The sequence below is a fragment of the Trichechus manatus genome, unplaced genomic scaffold (assembly GCF_000243295.1).
Source record: "Trichechus manatus latirostris isolate Lorelei unplaced genomic scaffold, TriManLat1.0 scaffold00001, whole genome shotgun sequence".
Taxonomy (NCBI): Eukaryota; Metazoa; Chordata; class Mammalia; order Sirenia; family Trichechidae; genus Trichechus; species Trichechus manatus.
The window spans coordinates 23,706,357-23,725,635 of record NW_004443937.1 but is presented as its reverse complement, the minus strand read 5'-3'; the positions used below and the strand labels follow the sequence as shown (position 1 = coordinate 23,725,635).

The 19,279-nt window shown below is 40.1% G+C and overlaps 1 protein-coding gene across 1 annotated transcript in view; it reads right to left on the bottom strand.

The window, feature by feature from the left end:
- KIF15 (kinesin family member 15) overlaps positions 1 to 19,279 on the bottom strand; it is a 63,559-nt gene that overhangs the window by 31,971 nt on the left and 12,309 nt on the right. Inside the window, exons 6-14 of the mRNA XM_023726202.1 lie at positions 14,693 to 14,902; positions 12,248 to 12,373; positions 11,957 to 12,079; positions 8,726 to 8,849; positions 7,893 to 7,963; positions 7,178 to 7,387; positions 6,205 to 6,382; positions 3,076 to 3,217; positions 1,788 to 1,929 (exon numbers count right to left, since the gene is read on the bottom strand). Coding sequence (XP_023581970.1) covers positions 1,788 to 1,929; positions 3,076 to 3,217; positions 6,205 to 6,382; positions 7,178 to 7,387; positions 7,893 to 7,963; positions 8,726 to 8,849; positions 11,957 to 12,079; positions 12,248 to 12,373; positions 14,693 to 14,902 — 1,326 coding nt within the window. The remainder of the gene's footprint in view (positions 1 to 1,787; positions 1,930 to 3,075; positions 3,218 to 6,204; positions 6,383 to 7,177; positions 7,388 to 7,892; positions 7,964 to 8,725; positions 8,850 to 11,956; positions 12,080 to 12,247; positions 12,374 to 14,692; positions 14,903 to 19,279) is intronic.

Sequence of the window (19,279 nt, the reverse complement as noted above, 5' to 3'; positions counted from 1 at the left end):
AAACAAAATGAGACTAAATGGGGCACAACAGCCCAGGGACAAGGACTAGAAGGCAGGAGGGGACAGGAAAGCTGGTAATAGGGAACCCAAGGTCGAGAAGGGAGAGTGTTGACATGTCGTGGGGTTGTTAATCAATGTCATAAAAGAATATGTGTACTAACTGTTTAATGAGAAACTATTTGTTCTGTAAACCTTCATCTAAAGTACAATTAAAAAAAAAAATTAAAAACAGCAACAAAAGATCTGAACTGCTATGCCAACCATGACAAACCTTTTAATCCCCTTAGTCCTGTTGCTCCCCTATAAACCAATGAGGTAGGACTAGAAAGCCAAAGTGCTTCAAGCTCTATAATTCTACTGTGCTAAGGTCCTGCACTGGAGCCCTCGTGACGCAGTGGTTAAGAGGTTGGCAGTTCGAATCCACCAGCTGCTCCTTGGAAATCCTATGGGGCAATTCTACTCTGTCTTATAGGGCCTCTATGAGTTGGAATCGACTCCACAGCAACAAGTTTGGTTTGGTTTTAAGGTGTTACAAACACAGGGTTATAAGATAATTTGCAATATTCTACAAGTATTTTAAAATAATTTCCTACACTAACATATTTTAAAGGCTACTTTTTAAAAAAAAAGCAGACAAAAAAAATTCTACCTTTCAAAGAAAAAAATTGCACTTTCCAGGTTAAGTCATGTTATATCCATAAAACAGATTTTTGAACAAAATGAAAAACCAAAAAAAAGGAGAGCACTTCTTTTCCCTCAGACGTGGGACTAACTCTAAAATATCTTTATACTTAGAGTAAGAAGACAAAAAAACAAAAACACACCCGAGGTGTAGAACAATGTGCATAATATGCTACCGCGTGTGTAAAAGAAGAAAGTAAGGAAATGAAGGAAAATAAAGCACGAGAAGACTTGGTAACACTGATTGCCTCCAAGAAGGGTCCTGGATGGCTAGAAGGACAGCAGAAGGAAAGACACTTGTCACTGTACTTCCTTTGCACCTTTAAAAATTTCTCATGTGGATAAAAAAAAATGAATAAAATTATTTTAAAAAGAAGTCTTCTACAAAAAACAGCCCTACTAAAAACAACCATTATAGATACATAAACTTCTAATGTTTTTAAAAAGTTTAAGATGCATAAGGAAGGTTTTTTTTTTTAACCCTCAGCGAATTTGGCACAAAAGCTAAAATTATCATCATCATCACCTTCCAGTGCTTTCCCTCTGCGTTTCCCCTTCTCCCTCCTCATTCTCAGATGCTCGCATATTTTTTCTTTTTGGAGGGCTATGGCTTTTAGGGAGAAAACCTTCTTGTTATTCCCAGTGTTACCTACAATCCTTCAGTGGTCTTTGTCTTTAGGATTCCTAATCTTCCACTGCAAGTTGAAGCACATGATACATGAGAGCAACAGCTGTCATTTACTGACATCAACTGCATGCCAGACATTGTATTAATGACCTCATGCAGCGCTCTAACAAACCTGCAATTAAATCATCCTCATCCGCAGTTTAGAGACAAGAAATACGAGGCTCAGAAGTCAAGAAACCCTGTCGAAGATTAGTGGCAGACTGGAATTTGAACCTAGGTCTGATTCTAAATGGTGCATTCTTTCCTACACCACCCTGCCCGTGGGGTACGTGTCAGAACACGAGAACCAGTGCCACCCCAGGGTTAACTGACTGGAAGGGATTCTACCTGGAGCTAGAGGAGAACCATGCACCCGTTCCATTATTAGCAGAACGAGATTGCACGGATTTAAGATGAATTATTGCTTCAGACTACCTACCTTAAGCGTCTCAGCATGAATTTTATTCAGCTGAGAAACTTCTTGCCGCTTGCAGACTTTGGTTGCTTCCAGAAGGTTTTCAAGATTAAAGTTCGCTTTTTGCAGAGACTGAAGCTCTGATTCCAATTCTAGCTGCTTTTTCCTAAAAGATATAATAAAGTTGAGTATTTCAGGTAATAAGTAATGTCATACATTTGTAGAGTACTTTATAATTTATAAGGAGCCCTGGTGGCACAGTGGTTAAGCGCTTGTTGGTGGTTCGAACCCACCAGCTGCTCCACGGGAGAAAAATGTAGCAGTCTGCTTCGGTGAAGATTACAGCCTTGGAAACCCTATGGAGCAGTTCTGCTCTGTCCCACAGGGTCTCTATGAGTCGGAATCAACTCAGCGGCAGCGGGTTGTAATTTATACTCTCATATAACTTTACAGTTGTATCTTTTAATCAGAGACATTCTTTCAGATTATTACCCTTATTTTCCAACTGGATAATATACAGCTTAGAGAAGTTGATGACTATTTAAGGCACACAACTAGTAAATAGTAGAGCTCAAATTTTAAAAGCCCAAATAATCCATAATGATGCCATACACGTTATTTTTAAAACAAACATTTCCTTAACTATATTTTATGACTGTTGCTGCTATTGTTAGGTGCTGTTAGGCTGTCAGGTGCAAGCTGATCTGAACTCATAGCGACCCCATATGACAGAGTAGAGATGCCTTAGAGGGTCTTCTAGGCTGTAATCTTTACAGAAGATCGTCAGGTCTTTCTCCTGCAGAGCTGCTGGGTGGGTTCGAACCACCAGCCTTTCAGTTAGTAGCTGAGTGCTAAACCATTGTGCCACAAAGGCTCCTTATATTTTACAATAGGATGAATTTTAGTTCTAATATGAATTATCTTTAATATTATTTATCTGTTTTCTTTTACACAATGAGCATCAAGTAAGAATATTAATAAACATATAATTTCTAAAACTCCTGATTTAGTTCACAACAACAGTGACTGAAATTAGGTAACCAGATGAAGAATGTACAATGTAAGTCCAATAGACACTCATCTCAACAGAAGCATCACTTAAAACATTCACATCATACAGCTCATTAAATGTATTACTAAAGAGCCAGAAGCAAGCCTTTTCTCTTCAGGTCAAAACAAAAATTAGTTGCTAATGTGGGGGTTTAATATTTAAAGTGAAGTGTCTAATTAAATCACCAATGTTAAACACTAAAGTGAACCAGCATTAAAAGATACTAAAATAGGTAAGCATGTATGTATATTTACACTTTACCTCGTTAGTTCTTTGAATTCTTCATATTCTTGCTTTGAATTATTCAGCTCTGTCTGAATTTGTAGGAGTTGTGCTTTTAACTTCTCAGTGTTTGCCAATGAGCATGGCTCTTTTGGAGCTTTAGGAGAGAAACCTTGCTGACCTGATAAGAAGGAAACCACCTCAGTCTTTGAAATGACAAAAAATAACAGAACACATTTTCTAAGTGCTTTGTCAGGTGTCAATCTGAGGCACAAGGTGGAAAAAGAAGAGAAATGGGTTAGAAGGTGGGCTCTATACCACAAGAGCCTGTAATTCAGCAGGAGACACAGGACTCAACATCAAAGAGTATTAGAAGTTGCATTTAAGAAGCTGAGAGGCCACAGGATGGAGGAGCATATTTAAGGCAATGCTTTTTCCAGCTGGAGAAGGTGCAAACAATGAGTGAAGCAACATGCATAATGCTGGATGGAGAAACATCAACAGTTGAACTTTGCAGCAATTAATAGTAAAAGCTAATGTTAACAGTCTATGGATTATTTAGAAAAGGAAACAAACAGCAAAGGCAGCAAGGTGAAAGAACTTATCATCTACTAGGTGGTGGTTGTTGTTAGGTGCCGTCAAGTCAGTTCAAACTAACAGCAACCCTAAGCACAGCAGAACTAAACATTGCCTGGTCCTGCGCCATCCTCATAATCATTGCTACTATGTTTGAACCCATTGTTGCAGCCACTGTGTCAATCCATCTCATCGAGGGTCTTCTTTTTCGCTGATGCTCTACTTTACCAAGTATGATGCCCTTCTCCAGGGACTGGTCCCTCCTGATAGCATGTCCAAAGTACATGAGACGAAGTCTCACCAACCTCGCTTCCAAGGAAGGAGCACCCTGGCTGTACTTCTTCCAAGACAGACTTAGCCTTTCTCTTGGCAGTCCATCGTATATTCAATATTCTTCTCCAACGCCATAATTCAAAGGCATGAGTTCTTCTTCAGTCTTCCTTATTCACTGTCCAGCTTTCACATGCATACGAGGCGACTGAAAATATCATGGCTTGGGTCAGACGCACCTTAGTCCTCAAAGTGACATCTTTGCTTTTGAAGACTATAGAGGTCTTTTGCAGCAGATTTGCCCAATGCAATACATCATCTGATTTCTTGACTGCTTCTTCCATTGGCATTGATTGTAGATCCAAGTAAAATGAAATCCTTGACAACTTCAATATTTTCCCCATTTATCATGATGTTGCTTATTGGTCCAGTTGTGAGGATTTTCGTTTTCTTTATGTTGAGGTGTAATCCATACTGAAGGCTGTAGTCTTTGATCCAAGTCCTCTTCACTTTCAGCACGCGAGGTTGTGTCATCTTCATATCGTAGGTTGTTAATGAAGTCTTCCACTAATCTTGATGCCCCATTCTTCTTCATATAGTCCAGCTTCTTGGATTATTTTCTCAGCATACGGACTGAGTAAGTATGGTGAAAGGATACAACCCTGACGCACACTTTTCCGATTTTGAAGCACACAGTATTCCCTTGTTCTGTTCGAATGACTGCCTCTTAGTCTATGGACAGGTTCCACATAAGCACAATTAAGTGTGCTGGAATTCCTATTCTTCCCCAGTCATATTTTGAGTGACTTCCAACCTGAGGGGCTCATCTTCTGACACTATAACAGACAATGTCCCGCTGCTATTCATAAGGTTTTCACTGGCCAATTTTTTCAGAAGTAGACTGCCAGGTCTATCTTCCTAGTCTGTCTTAGTCTGGAAGCTCCACTGAAACCTGTCTACCTAGGGTGACCCTGATGGTATTTGACATACTGGTGGCATAGCTTCCAGCATCACAGCAACACACAAGCCACCAGAGCATCACAAACTGACAGATGCATGGTAGATTTACCAGGTAGAAAATACTAATTTTCAGAAATTGCTTAGAAGACTGAATACACTGAAGAGAGCCTACTGAGTTTCAGTGTGGGAAAATATCAGGTAAGAGTGCTTTAGAGAATGATGGATGTTTACAAGCTAATGGGGCCTAGAAATTCCCATTAGCATCTGTTGAAAGCAGTAAGTCAAGGTAGTATTGAGGCCACAGTGGCCAATGACACAGAACACTGTAGGGAAGAACAGCTGAAATAATACAGAAAACATGATCCTAACTTTGTGTTTAAAATCTTAGTCTCTCCCCAACCTCAATACCGTGAATTTATTAAGCCGTAACAGCACGAATGAAGGCTTGGAGAAGAAAATTTAAAAAGCAAAAAAACAAATACATTTCTTTATGAGGGCAGATCAGAGAGATTAGGCTTTTGGAAAGGCAGTGATGGTCACACAACATGGTGAATGTAATTAACGCCACTGAAGTGCACACTTAAAAATTATTAAAATGGCCATTTTTTTGTCATATGTATTTTATCACAATAAAAAAAAAATTAAGGGGAAAAACTGATCAGGACTTTCTCAGTTTCAACCTAAAACAACAACAACAAAAACAAAGGCAGAGACAGGGTGTGATAAAAGACCGTGACAATGTTAACTCTAATAGGGCAAATACAGACTCTGCTACCAAATCCCAGGGGATTAACACTTACAGCTGTCAAGCCTGTAAGTTAGATTTAGGACTGACTATGTCACTTTTCCGAGAGTAAAAGTAAATTGATGGAAATAACATGTAACAGAGTGTATGCTGGCAAGTATGACCGGCAATCACGACATCAGGACCAAGACATTGCTGGGTGGATCAGGAGTCTGACCTGCCTGGTGTCGCTTACAGTGAACGGAATTTAACCAGGCTGATAAGCACTTCAACTCTGCATTTACTCATGGTGTGATTAGTTAAGCTTTAGAAATACTTTAGAAAATTCCATTTAATAAAAAAATAGAAGTATTATCTGAAGAAATCTTTTCTCAATAAAACAGAAATTTGAAATATAATGGGTACTTCCTTGCTCTATCAGCCTACATAATTTACTACTGTGATTTTTTTTTTTTTTTTAAAGTTTAGAAAATGTCTCTTGATAACATAAAAGAATAACACGTACATAAGATGTTGGCAGATCAGGTCTGGAGGCTAAAACGAAGACCCCAATTATAAGGCACAAACATGCTTTAAAAGGGCCTCCCTTACAAGGTATTTATACACTCATCCCTCACCTTTGTCATTTTTTTCTGCGTCACATACTTCAGAGAAAGCTTTTTCTAGTTTTGCAATGGTCTGGGCGTCCATTTCTTGGGCTTTTTTCACAGGCTGTAATAATCTCAGTCTTCTATTCTCCTCCCTGAGGGAATGATTTTCCATAGCATACTTTGCAACTCTGGGGTGGTGCTCGATCTGTGACAGAAGAATTACAGACATGACATATTTATATACATTTTCTTAACGAACAAGGCTTTCCAAAAAGCCAACCACTGTGGAAAGTTAACTTGGCATTTGTGATCCGACTGAAATGTTCATGTAACAACTCTGTCATTCTACATCTGATTCTACAACTTCTACCCAGGGGCCCGAGGAGATAAGCACAAGGGTGTGCACTGTAGCTGACTCTTCATGCAAAGAAATATACGGTGGGTGTGGGGGGAGAGAAGAAGGAAACTCTGACAACCAAGTTTGAACACCCTCCAAGATACAATACTAAATGAAAATGGCAAGGTGCAGAAAAGTACATATGGTGCACTGTCTTTTGTGAAAAAAGGAATAAATCTATACAAATAGTTTGAATATACATTTAAAAAAAAAACCTCTGGAAAGATACACAAAAAATTGATAACAGATTATCTTTGCTTTCTAACCATGGGCCTGTTATTTACCCATCCATCCTCCCCAGGGAAAAAGAAAAACAAAAAAACTTTGAAGGGCTCAACTCTAAAGAGACTGACCATTCAGATAACCACAACTGCCCACTAGGGTAAAATTATGCTTGGCCTGCTGCGGTTGAGTTCTATCGCAGCAGCAACACCACACCTTCCTACCTTTTCCCTTCAGGTGTCCTATTTTGGAAAGGGGGAAAAGGAAATATACAATCATACTGTCAGTTCAATTAAAATAATTTTCATTGTACAAAATTAGAAGAATTCAGTGACAAATTAACATTTCCTCTGAATTTCTTTTTAAATGCCATGTACTCACTTGTTCTCGCAGAGTTTGAATCTCATCTCTTAACTCTGAGAGCAAACGATCCTGCTCCTCAGGCAGAAAGCTTCCCCGAGATTCCTTGTGGAGCTTCTCCAGCCGCATTATTTGATCTTCTCGAAATTTCACAATCATTTTATTAGATTGAATAAATTTTTCCTTTTTGATGGTGAGGTCTTCTAATTGGGTAACTTTTTCTATCAGGGCCTTAAGAAAGTCACAATTTGGTTAAACAAGAAAAATAATTCAGCTTCCTCAAATTTTCATAAACCCACAAATAAACACTAACTGCACATTTAATCTTTTGTTTTTATTTTTTTTTTTGATAGTATTTTACGGTGTGTTTGGTGAAGGTTTATACAGCAGTTTAGGTTCCCATTCAACAATTTCTACACAAGTTGTTCAGTGACATTGGTAATATTCTTTACAATGTGTGAACATTCCCCATTTGCATTCTGGTTGTTCTGTTTCCATTAATCTAGTTTCCCTGCCCCCTTACATTCTCACCTTTGTTTTAAAGTAATTGTTGACCATTTGGCTACATATGAGTGATTTTTTTAATTCACATTTAATCTTAAAGGCGAAATTAGATTTTTCACAGCCTTCCTTTATTTACTTGGTGCCATTTACTTCATTTAGTAAGGCAATAATAACCACACAGTAAAATCCTGAACTATCTCAAATCCCCATTATACCAAATTCAGTTTCCTACCTTCCTTTCCTGTTCAGATTTCTTAAAGAATAACATTGCCTCTCGGAAATACTTCACATAATTAGTCTTCTCTTGGTTTGTAATTGATCCAGTAAGGAAGAAAGGAAAAAAGGGGAAAAAAGGGTTTATTTCTCAAAATTTTAAAACCAAAAGATAAACTAAAACAGGCAGCCTTTGATGGACTGCTCTCAACTAACCTAAAAGAACCAGATGGACATCACAGGATTATAGATTCAAATTAACCCATTCTACATATTATTCTTTAACAAAAAATAAGTTTCTTTATTTAGTAAATGTATACAGATTACATACAGTTATGACAGAATCTTAGAAGTGGCTCTAAATAAATTGAGTCTCGTTGGGTTGTGTGCCTATCTTTCTTGAGATCTAATTCACTCTCATGGTTTTATGGATTTCATATTAACTCATGCTACACATTAGCTATTCTTTGAATAAAAATTAAATCTCTCTTATCCTATTTTGCAAACATAAATAGATTATATACAGTATGACAGAATCTTAGAAGTGGATCTAAACAGAATTTATTAGTATCTCTTTTTAGCACAAATTACGGATGAATTATTCAAAATTATTTCAATTCCCTCTTCCCACCATATCTCACAGAACTCAGTGCCTCTGGTATGTGTGTCTGACTACAGACAAAGTACCATGTTCCTGTGCAGGTGAAATAAGCAGAAAGGGATAAATATGGGCAGATACTTGTGGAAAATCCTGGGTAGTATTATCATGTTGTGCCAATCTATCATCAAGGGTTCTCATACTAGTATTAGCACGTGGCCTTCCCAGGATAAAGGACATGGTGCTCATCTTACCTCTGGTCAGAAAGCTCTCTGGTAGTACCTGCCCTGAAGTAAACTGGGCCAGTTGTTCTTTGAGTCTCTTCACTTCAGCTTGCAGCTGGCTCACATTTCCTTGGGTGTCTTCATTTACCACTGCCTGTTTAAGAATTTTTAAGGAAGCGTTGGAAGAATGTTCTTTGAATTGTACAGTCCTATGTTTACATTTGTTTGTCTGATGTGGAGTGAGGAACACCAAAGGAAGCTGCACTTCCATCTCACCAGCAGTCCAAAGGCCACCGGAATCACAGTGCGCTGGCGTGGGAAGGAAGCTTCCCTTCTCTGTGCCTTCACACGTACGGCCAGAGAGAGACCAGTGCCAGCCAGCTCTCTGCCCCCTCACTACTCCTCCCCTCAGCTCCCACTTACCTTCCACCTCTGCTGACCAGCCCTGGGTGCTGTTGGACTGGATCACCCTTGGGCTCTAGGTATGTTCACCTAACACTTCCTTCTCCCAAAGGACAGCTTCTCTGTCCCAGAGAAGAGTACACCCCTCCATGGGTGCATCGTCCCGTCCTAGCACACAGTGGTGAAGGAGCCTAGCCTATAAGAGCGTGATGACCTGCAGGGCTGGCCTGAAGTCCATCAGCTTGGCAGAAACAACCCTTCTCAGAGGAATCCAACCCTGTATCTCTTAACAGCCCTCCTGGAAGGATAAGGTGGCTTGACAGCTCCATCTGGTTTTCACCACACTAAATATCATCTTCAGTTTTCTTAAAGAAATGCCTCATTTGAGACAAGTTCTAAAAGGCCATGACACCTACAGGGTGACCACAAGGGCCAATAGCTGAGCACCACCCAGGTTAAACGTACTCAGTTCTGAAACACCTGACACTCAATGAGGGAAGAAACCTGCTGGCAGCCCCAAGGTCCCCTGAGTTCTTGTCGTAGGCTCGTCTGCCCATTGGGAGAGATTTAAATAGCTCATCTTTAAACAAGTCCCAGAGAGCCTGGCCCCTAGCAATGAGACAGTTCCCACTGCTAGGCTGCAGCAGGGGGACTTACCATAGATAGTGACTAGTATAAGGATCCTAGCTTTGCTGTTTTGTGTGTTAATAAGCTATTTTCAGTTGCTTCCAATTCTTATGGCCAGCCGCATTATGAGGCATGCCTGTACATTTTGACATCAGTATCACATTGGTGACATCATAATTCTAATTGTCACTGCAGGTCTCCACTCTCCAAAGGCTTCCAGTAAGTCCCAGAAGTAGGGACAGAAAGCTCTAGTCATTTTTTCTCTTCATATTACAAATCCCTCACTACGGATTATACTCTAAGAAAATAAGATGAATGACTTTTCTGATTTACCTAGGTGTGGCCCCAAAAAGACGTTTAATTTAAAAAAAAAAGAAAGAAAAGAAACAAAACCTACAAGTTGATCCCCATATCCATGGATTCCATATTTGCAAATTTGCCTACTTTCTAAAGTTTATCTGTAACCCCAAAATCAATACTTGCAATGCTTTTGTGGTCATTTACGGGCATGCACAGAGTGGCAAAAAATTTGAGTCACTCAAGGCACACATTCTCAGCTGAGGTCGAAGAAGGCAACACTCTAGCTTTTTGTTCCAATTCCCAAACTATAAACAAATGTCCTTTTCACTGTCTCTTTAGTACCACATCTTTCGCATTTTTGTGCTTTATGTCAGTTATATAAAATGGCCCTCAAGCATAGTGCTGAAGTGTTGTCTCGTGTTCCTAAGTGCAAGGCTGTGTGATGTGCCTTACAGAGAAAATATGTGTGTTAGATAAGCTTTGTTCAGGCATGAGCTATAGTGCTGTTTTCGAGAGTTGAAAGTTATTGAATTAACAATACATATTTAAAAAGTATCTTTAAACAGAAACACACAGAAAACAAGGTAATATATGATTTGTTGTTGTTAGTTTCCGGCTCTGACTCATGGAGACTTTATGTATGACTGAATGAAACACTGCCCAGTCCTCCGTCACCCTTATGATCACTGGCATCTTTAAGTCCATTGTTCTGGTTATATGTCAAACCATCTCATTGAGGGTTTCCCTCGTTTTCGCTGACCTTCTACTTTACCAACCATGATGTATGCATACATTGATAGGTTGAAGAAAATGTTGTTAGCAGAGGCTCATAGAAACCAACCCTGTATTTCTCCTAGGAGCAACGGCTTAGCATTCACTATTTCAGTGTTCGCGGCAACTTTATAGAACATAAGTAACACAAATAATGAGAATCAACTATACTTCCCTTGAATGTTGTATGTGACTACCTCAGGGGTTGAGGGGACTGTTCTAGCTGAAGGTGAAGGGGCAACATGGACCTTTTCACTCTCACCATAATTAGATGATCAGATGATCTTGGCACTTACTTTTGAGATAAGAATGACCAATTTTCCCCTTCTAAGGAGAGAGGAAATTAATCAGCCAATTTATGGCACTAGGATTCTTTTATCTGGAACCAGAGAGGTCTCCAACCTCTTCAAAGCAAGTGGTGAACTCCTTGGTCCTTTGACAGTCTATACCAGGGCTTGGCAAACTACGCCCATGGGTCAAACCCAGCCCACTGCCTGTTTCTGTAAGTAAAGTTTGGTTGGAACACAGCCACGCCCATTTGTTTACACAATATTTATGGCTGCTTTCCGCATTAGAAAGCAAAGCTGAGTAGTTAGGACAGAGACCAAATGGTCCAAGAAGTCTACAAGAAAAGTTTGCCAACCTCTGGTGTATACCAACATCAGGAAGCTTCTTGTATATAAAGTAAAACGTGGAATCCTTGGAGTCACAGACAACTTGAAAGACAAAGTTGTCAATGTTATCAAATCATTTTCATAGTGGACCACCCCCCAACAGACAGACAGACAGACACACATATACACACACACACACACACAGACAGACACACACACACAGACGTCTGCTAGCATGGTTTAGGCAAGTAAGTTTAGTCTCCAGACCAATTACAAAGGAAAAACTAGTTTTTCTCTTAAGAAAAACTAGCGAAACAATAACACCCATAAGATCTAACCTGGGTCTCCAATCACACTCATGATACAGAGGCCTGCTACATGAAATGGCTGTATGAAAAAAAAGATGGAAATCTTGAAGTTAAGATAAGCTTTCATAGAGAAATAAAAAAAAGTAAGGTTAATATTAGGGTAATCAGAGAAACAGGATGCTGCAAGTGTAAATATTTTTCTAGTTTGTTTAATAAAGCGTGCTCAGAAGAATTTTTACCTTGTTTTTAATCAGCTTGGCTCTTTGAGCAAAATTAAGCGTTGATAGGGTTTCCCCAAAACACCTGGATCCAGGATGAACATTAGCAATTATGGCTGTTTTGGCATTACCTCCAAGGGAATCCTGTTTAATGACATGAATGGTGCACATTTTCAGGTGAGAAATCACAAGGCCTTTCTAAGGCAAAGGGTAACATACATTCTTGCCAGGAAGGCTGAGAGATTGTCCCACTATCTGCCATAGTGAGCATAATCAAAACAAAGAGCCCCGGAACCCGCTGATCTACTTTACCCGCAGTAAGAAGGTGAGTTTGGAGTCTCTGTAGCAAACGTGCCTCTGTTTCCCGTTGCCCACATCAACAAGCGCAGTAATCACTTGGCCCAGGCAGCTCAACGATCGGTTTATATTACCTGCTTCCTGAGGTGTTGGGGAAAAACAAAAAAAGTTAGGTACACTGGTTACTTTTTGGTATTCTGAATTAAAGTAGTTCAAGGAGGGGTGACAGCTCTGGATGGAAAGACAAGGCAGGGACAATATTAGTTAAGGATAACTAATTTTTCAACAAAAAGATGTGCTCAGCTATCAGTTACCCTGCTCCAATTTGATAGACACTGCAATTTAGTGTTCAAAGACAAGCACAAAAAATCATGTGAAGGAAAAAAATTACATCAGTTCCCCTCATGACTGTAACAATCCAAAAACTGATCTATAGGTAAGGGAAAAGACCAGAGGAAAAAAGTTGGGGTGGTACATTAATAGGCATATTTTCCAATCCTTGTGTTAAATGTTTGCTATATTATAAAAAATATGCATTGCTGTCAAGTCAATTCTGACTCATAGCGACCCTACAGGACAGAGCAGAAGTGCCCCATAGGGTTTCCAAGGAGCAGCTGATGTATTCGAACTGCTGGCCTTTCTGGTTAGCAGCTGAGCTCTTAACCACTGCGATACATTATAGGGATGTGATAACTAATAACCTACCTTTCAGCCCCTCAAAGCCACTGACGAACTTATTACAAACAAAATTCAAATTCTATAAAGTATAATAAAACCTAAGCCTTGTGATTTCCTGTTCATTCTCTTCCTGTATCATGAAGAGGGCACAGAAAGAGGACAGGGAAAGGAAAATAATTTGAGGATGTTCCTCAATGGACAAGTATTCCTCTCACTGCCCTTTACAAATTTCCTACTAATGATTTTGGAGGCTGTTGGAGTCAGCTCAGACTTGTGGCAACCGCATGCGTGCCACAGTAAAACTGTGCTCCCCAGCATTTTCAATGGCTGATTTTTCAGAAGTAGATCACCAGGCTTTCTTCTAAGGTACCTCTGAGTGGACTTGAACCTTCAACCCTTCAGTTAACAGCTAAATGCATTAATCGTTTTTATCACCCAGGGACTCCTAAAGTATAATAATACATTGGGTTGAGAAGACATGAAAAATATTTGGGCTAAGTAATCATATTGGATTTTTACTGTAGATAGCATACTTCAGTATCTGCATCTGCAATGGTGGAAGTATAGGCAAAAAAAAGAAAAAGAATGAAAAGTATAAAGCAAGATGTACTAAATTCAGAGTTGCTACTATTCATTATCACTGAATAAATGAGAAAGGCGGTATAGTACCATGGCTGAGAGCACTGTTCGTGGAGCTAGACTACATCAGCTTGAATCTGAGCTTATTAGCTGTGTGACCCTGGATAACTGACTTCTGTTTCTTTAACCTTAAAATAAAAAGGATAATAGTACCTATTTCCCAGAGTTGTTGGGAAAGTTAAAGGAGTTAATATATATGCAGCACACTTGGAACAGTGCTGGCATGTGTGCTATTATAAGTGTATGCTATTATTATTATGTGTCAATAGAAACACAAGCCTTAAATTGCCTGAAACTGCTGAGAGCTTAAAGGCTCAAATCCTCACTTATAATGCAGTAAGATCTTTCCTCCACCATTCCCAACTCTCCTCCCCTAGCCCACATACATCCTATAGAATCCACATGTATTTTATTGACAACATGTACTGCAGTCTTATAACACATGCAGAACCTCTGATTCCACTGCTGACACCTTAGCCTAGGACTAGGCCCTTAACCCTTCACACCTGAAATATTCAACAGCCTAACTTGTCTCCTTTCTCTTCAGGCTCTCCCCTCTTGAATCTAGCATTGGAGGTCCAGATGGCTAAGTTTTTATAATTCTTCATGAAATCACTCATCTACTCAAAACTTTTAAGGGTTTCCTAGTATCAGTTGAGTGCAAACTTGGCCTGGCACTCCTGGTCCTCAATGATCTGGGTCTACCTGCTTACCTAACCCTAACCCAGCCACTGGGTCCATGCTGAAATGTCCTACTTGCTTTGCAACCACAATGACCCTTGAGATGTCCGCCTGCCAAGCATGTAGTCTCTGCTCCTCTCTGCCTCCCCAAATCTTCTTCCCTTTGAGACTCAAGAACTACTTCTTTTCTAGCCTTCCCCCAAGCAGTTCACGTCACACGCTTCTTCCTCAGACCTCTGCGGCAACTTACACCATTAACCCGCTGGTATGAATTCAAACACTCCTGCTTCTGACAGACTTGTCCTATTCCATGTATGTTTACTGTCTCCACCCCACAACAAAATCTGTTTCATTCAGATGGAAGCAATTTCTTATTTCTTTGTAGCCCACACAACACTTTGTTTGGAACTGACTTCTAGTAAGAATTCACACACAAGTTGAAGACCATAATTTCACTGTTACCTTCAATCTCATCCCTTCTGCATGGGTATCTTTTTGCCTTTCAGAGCCTGCTAAATCCACCATGTTGAGGAGGGAGGTCCGGATGTTCACAGTCTCATTTATCTTCTCCATTGACTCTATTGTAATTGTGAAGACTGCATGAGACCTAGAGGATTCTCTATTCATTGATGTCGACGCCACACGTCTGTTTCTCCATCCTCCAGACAATACCTAGGCAAAATGAAAATATGTGAAAAGAAGCAACAGTAAGTACATTTAAGAAAAACTTAAGACATAAAATAAGCACCAGAGAATCATTCATTTTAATAAGAAAAATACTGGCATATAGCTAATTATCTGCTTAAACAATATTTACACAAAGGATATCTCCCCTCTAAAATAGGGGTGGGCAACGTATGGCCTTGCCACTGTTATCTAGCTCACTAAGTGAAATTATAGTATCACAAGTGGTACAGAACAGCCAACAAAATTATCAGTAGGAAATCTGTAAAAAGTAGTGAGAAGGAATACTGGCCCACCGGGGAACATTCTCAAATTATTATGGGGAGAGAATGAACAAGAAATCAGAAGGCTGATGATCTAGAACTGGTTTTGCCACTCTCTGTTTGTATTAACTTAATGCAAATCACAAAATCTCTTTGAATGTCTTTCCTTGTATAGACAATAAGAAAGTTGGACAAGATAAATCTCTACATTACCTTGAAAGCCAAAGTTTTGTCAGCAATTTTGGCCTTCAAAGAATTGTTTTTTTCCTTCCCTATTCCCTATGAAACCACGAAGGTTCAGACTGCAGTTTCTCGAATCAGATGAACCTAAGTTCAAACCCTGGTTCCATCATTTATGAGCTGCATGGTCTGGAGCCAGTTTAACCTTTTCAAGGATCAGTCCCCATATTTGTAAAATGGGAATGTGGGTACTTATCCCATAGGGCAAAACATCTCAAACTTTAATGTGCATATGAATCACCTGAGGATCTTCTTAAAATGCAGATTCTGATTCAGTAGGGCTGAGGAGGCTCTCAGAGTTGGCATTTCTAACAAGCTCCCTGTCTTAGTCACCTAGTGCTGCTATAACAAAAATACTACAAGTGGATGGCTTTAACAAAGAGAAATTTATCGTCTCCCAGTCTAGGAGGCGAAGTTCGAATCCAGGGCGCCAGCTCCAGAGGAAGTCTTTCTCTCTTTGTTGGCTCTGGGGGAAGGTGCTTGTCATCAATCTTCCCCTGTCGAGGAGTTTCTCAGTGCAGGGACCCTGGGTCCAAAGGACGCACTACTCTCCTGGCTCTTGTTTCTTGGTGGTATGAGGTCCCCATGTCTCTCTGCTCACTTCTCTCTTTTGTATCTCAAAAGAGATTGACTTAAGACATAACCTAATTCTTGTAGACTAACTCATGCCTCATTAACATAACTGTCACTAATCCCACCTCATTAACATCATACAGGTCGGATTTACAACACATAGGAAAATCACATCAGATGACAAAATGGTGGACAATCAGATAATGCTGGGAATCATGGCCTAGCCAAGTTTACACAATTTTTGGGGGTACACAATGCAATCCCTAACATTCCACCCTTTGGCACCCCAAAATTCATGTCCTTGCCACATGTTAAATACATTTACCCTATCATATCATGGCGAAAAGTCTCAAATCATCTCCAAATCCAAAATCCAAAAATTCCTCTTCATCTGTGAAATCTAGAATATAAGTTATCTGCTTCTCAAGTACAATGGTGGAACAGGCACAAGCTAGACATTTCTACTATAAATGGGAGAAACTGGAGGGAACAAAGGGATAACAGGCACCAAGCAAGTCAGCAGAACACATTACATTAGCCCTCAATATAATTAGCCCTGAAAATAATCCTCTGTTCTCTGAGACAATTTACACAATGGCCCTGCCCTCCAGACTCTAAGTATTGGTCACACTCTCCAGATTCTACGTGGAGGCCCCTTGGCCCTGGCCATCAGCTCCGCCTTCCAGGCCCACTGGAACGGCAACTCTGCTCCCTTGAATTTGGGCGACCCCGTTCTTCTTGTCCATCTGAGTGGTGACTCCACCCTTTGAGACCTCAGAAGTCTTGGCTCTACACTTTTTGAGACTGAGGCAACTCTGCTTTCGGTGTTCCTTGTCTCTTCGACTTCTGCTTCTTGGTTCCTTGGCCTCTTGGCCTCTGGGCCTCACCACCCGCGTCTGCCCTGCTGGGGCAAGTGTTCCAAAGCCCTGTAGCTCCACCGATAAGTGCCTGTAGGCACCCTACTCCACCAGTAAACTTCTGCCGGAAGGCACTGAGCTCTCTTGTTCTATGGATCAGCAAGCCTAGATCTAGTGATAAATGCTCAAAGGCACCCCACTCCACCAGGAAACCTCCTGCCAAAGGTACTCAGCTCTCTCGCTCCGTGGGTCTGTTCCAGCACTGTTTCGCGCTGGTCTCCTGGTTCTGCTGCTGCCATTTCTCTTCATCTGCATTGTCTCCAGCATAACAGTTCTCCTCACTTTCTTCTGAGTCGTCACCAGAATTGTCTTTGATGTCCATAATTCCAACAACAGTCTCTTCGAGGCAATCTAGGCTTTTACTACTAGGCACTTTACAACTCTTCCAGCCTCTATCCGTTCACCATTTCAAAATCACTTCCACATTTTAGGTATCTGTTAGAGCAGCACCTCACTCTCGGTACCAAATTCTCTCTTAGTTATGTAATGATGCTATAACAGAAATACTACAAGTGATGCCTTTAACAAAGAGAAATTTATTCTCTCACAGTCTAGGAGGCTAGAAGTCCAAATTCAGGGCACCAGCCACAGGGGATGGCTTTCTCTCTCTGGGCTCTAGGGAAAAGTCCTTGTCATCCATCTTCCTCCTGGTCTAGGAGCTTCTCAGCACAGGGACCCTGGATCCAAAGGATGTGTTATTATCCTGGCTCTTGTTTCTTGGTGGTATGAGCTCCTCATGTCTCTCTGCTTGCTTCTCTCTTTTATATCTCAAAAGAGATTGACTTAAGACACAACTTGATCTTGTAGATTGAGTCCTGCCTCATTAACATAACTACTGCTAATTCCACCTCATTAACATCATAGAGGTAGGATTTACAACACATAGGAATATCACACCAGATGACAAAATGGTGGACAATCACATGATGCTGGGAATCATGACATAGCCAAGTTTACACACATTTTGGGGGGACACAATTCAATCCATAACACTACCAGATGATGCTGATGGTGTGAGGTCCACATTCTGAGCACCAAAACGAAACCAAACTCATTGCCGTTGAGTCTATTCCAACTCATAGTGAACCTACTGGACAGAGTAGAACTGCCCCATAAGGTTTCCAAGGAGCAGCTGGTGGATTTGAATTGCTGACCTTTTGGTTACCAGCAGAACTCTTAACCACAGTGCCACCAGGGTTCCACATTTTGAGTTTTGAGGTCATAATATGTATATGTAAAAGGGGTAATTAAAAACTACACCTCAAAGAGTATATTGAAAACTAAATGAAATAATGTATACAAAGGAACTTAGCACAATACTTGGCACATTCATTGTTGTTATTAGGTACTGTCAAGTCGGTTCTGACTCACAGCAAGTCTATAGGACAGAGAACTGCCCCATAGGGTTTCCAAGGAGTGGCTGGTGGATTTGAACTGCTGACCTTTTAGTTAGCAGCCAAGCTCTTAACCCCTGTGCCACCAGGGCTCCATACACAGTAAGCACTAAATAAATGTTAGCCATTATAACCCTCTCTTATTAACCAGCAACAGTATAAAATGGAAATTATTTGTATCTTTTATATTTTTTTTAGATAGTACTTTATGCTTCCTTTAAAAATATCAAATATTGCATATTAAACATTAAATAAATCATGGTAGATTCATATAGCTGCAGAAAAACAAGAAAGTCCCTCAAACATGGAAAAACTCCAAAAAACTACAAAATATATTTTAAAAAAAGCAAGGTACAGAAAATCTGGTCAGTATACTATTATTTTTGAAAAATAAGTGAAAAAACAAATGCAAGCATATACAAAAATCAAAATACACATTAGAGAAATGCAAATTAAAACCACAATGAGATACCATCTCACCCTGGCATTACTGGCACGAATCAAAAACACTGGAAATAACAAATGTTGGAGGGGCTGTGGGGAGATGGGAACTCTTACGCACTGCTGGTGAGAATGCAAAATGATACAACCATGTTGGAAAATGATATGGCGCTTCCTCAGAAAGCTAGAAATATTCATACCATTCGATCCGGCAATCCCACTCCTAGGAATATATCCTAGAGAAGTAAGAGTCGTCACTAGAATAGACATATGCACACCTACGTTCATGGCAGCCTTGTTCACAATAGCAAAACAATCGAAACAACCTAGATGCCCATCAACAGATGAATGGATAAACAAACTATGGTACATACACACGATGAAGTACTATGCAATGACAAAGAACAATTAATCTGTGAAGCATTTCATAACACGGATGAAACTGGAGGACATTATGCTGAGTGAAATCAGTCAATCACAAAAGGACAAATATTGTATGAGACCTCTATTGTAAAAACCCATGAAAAAGTTCACACA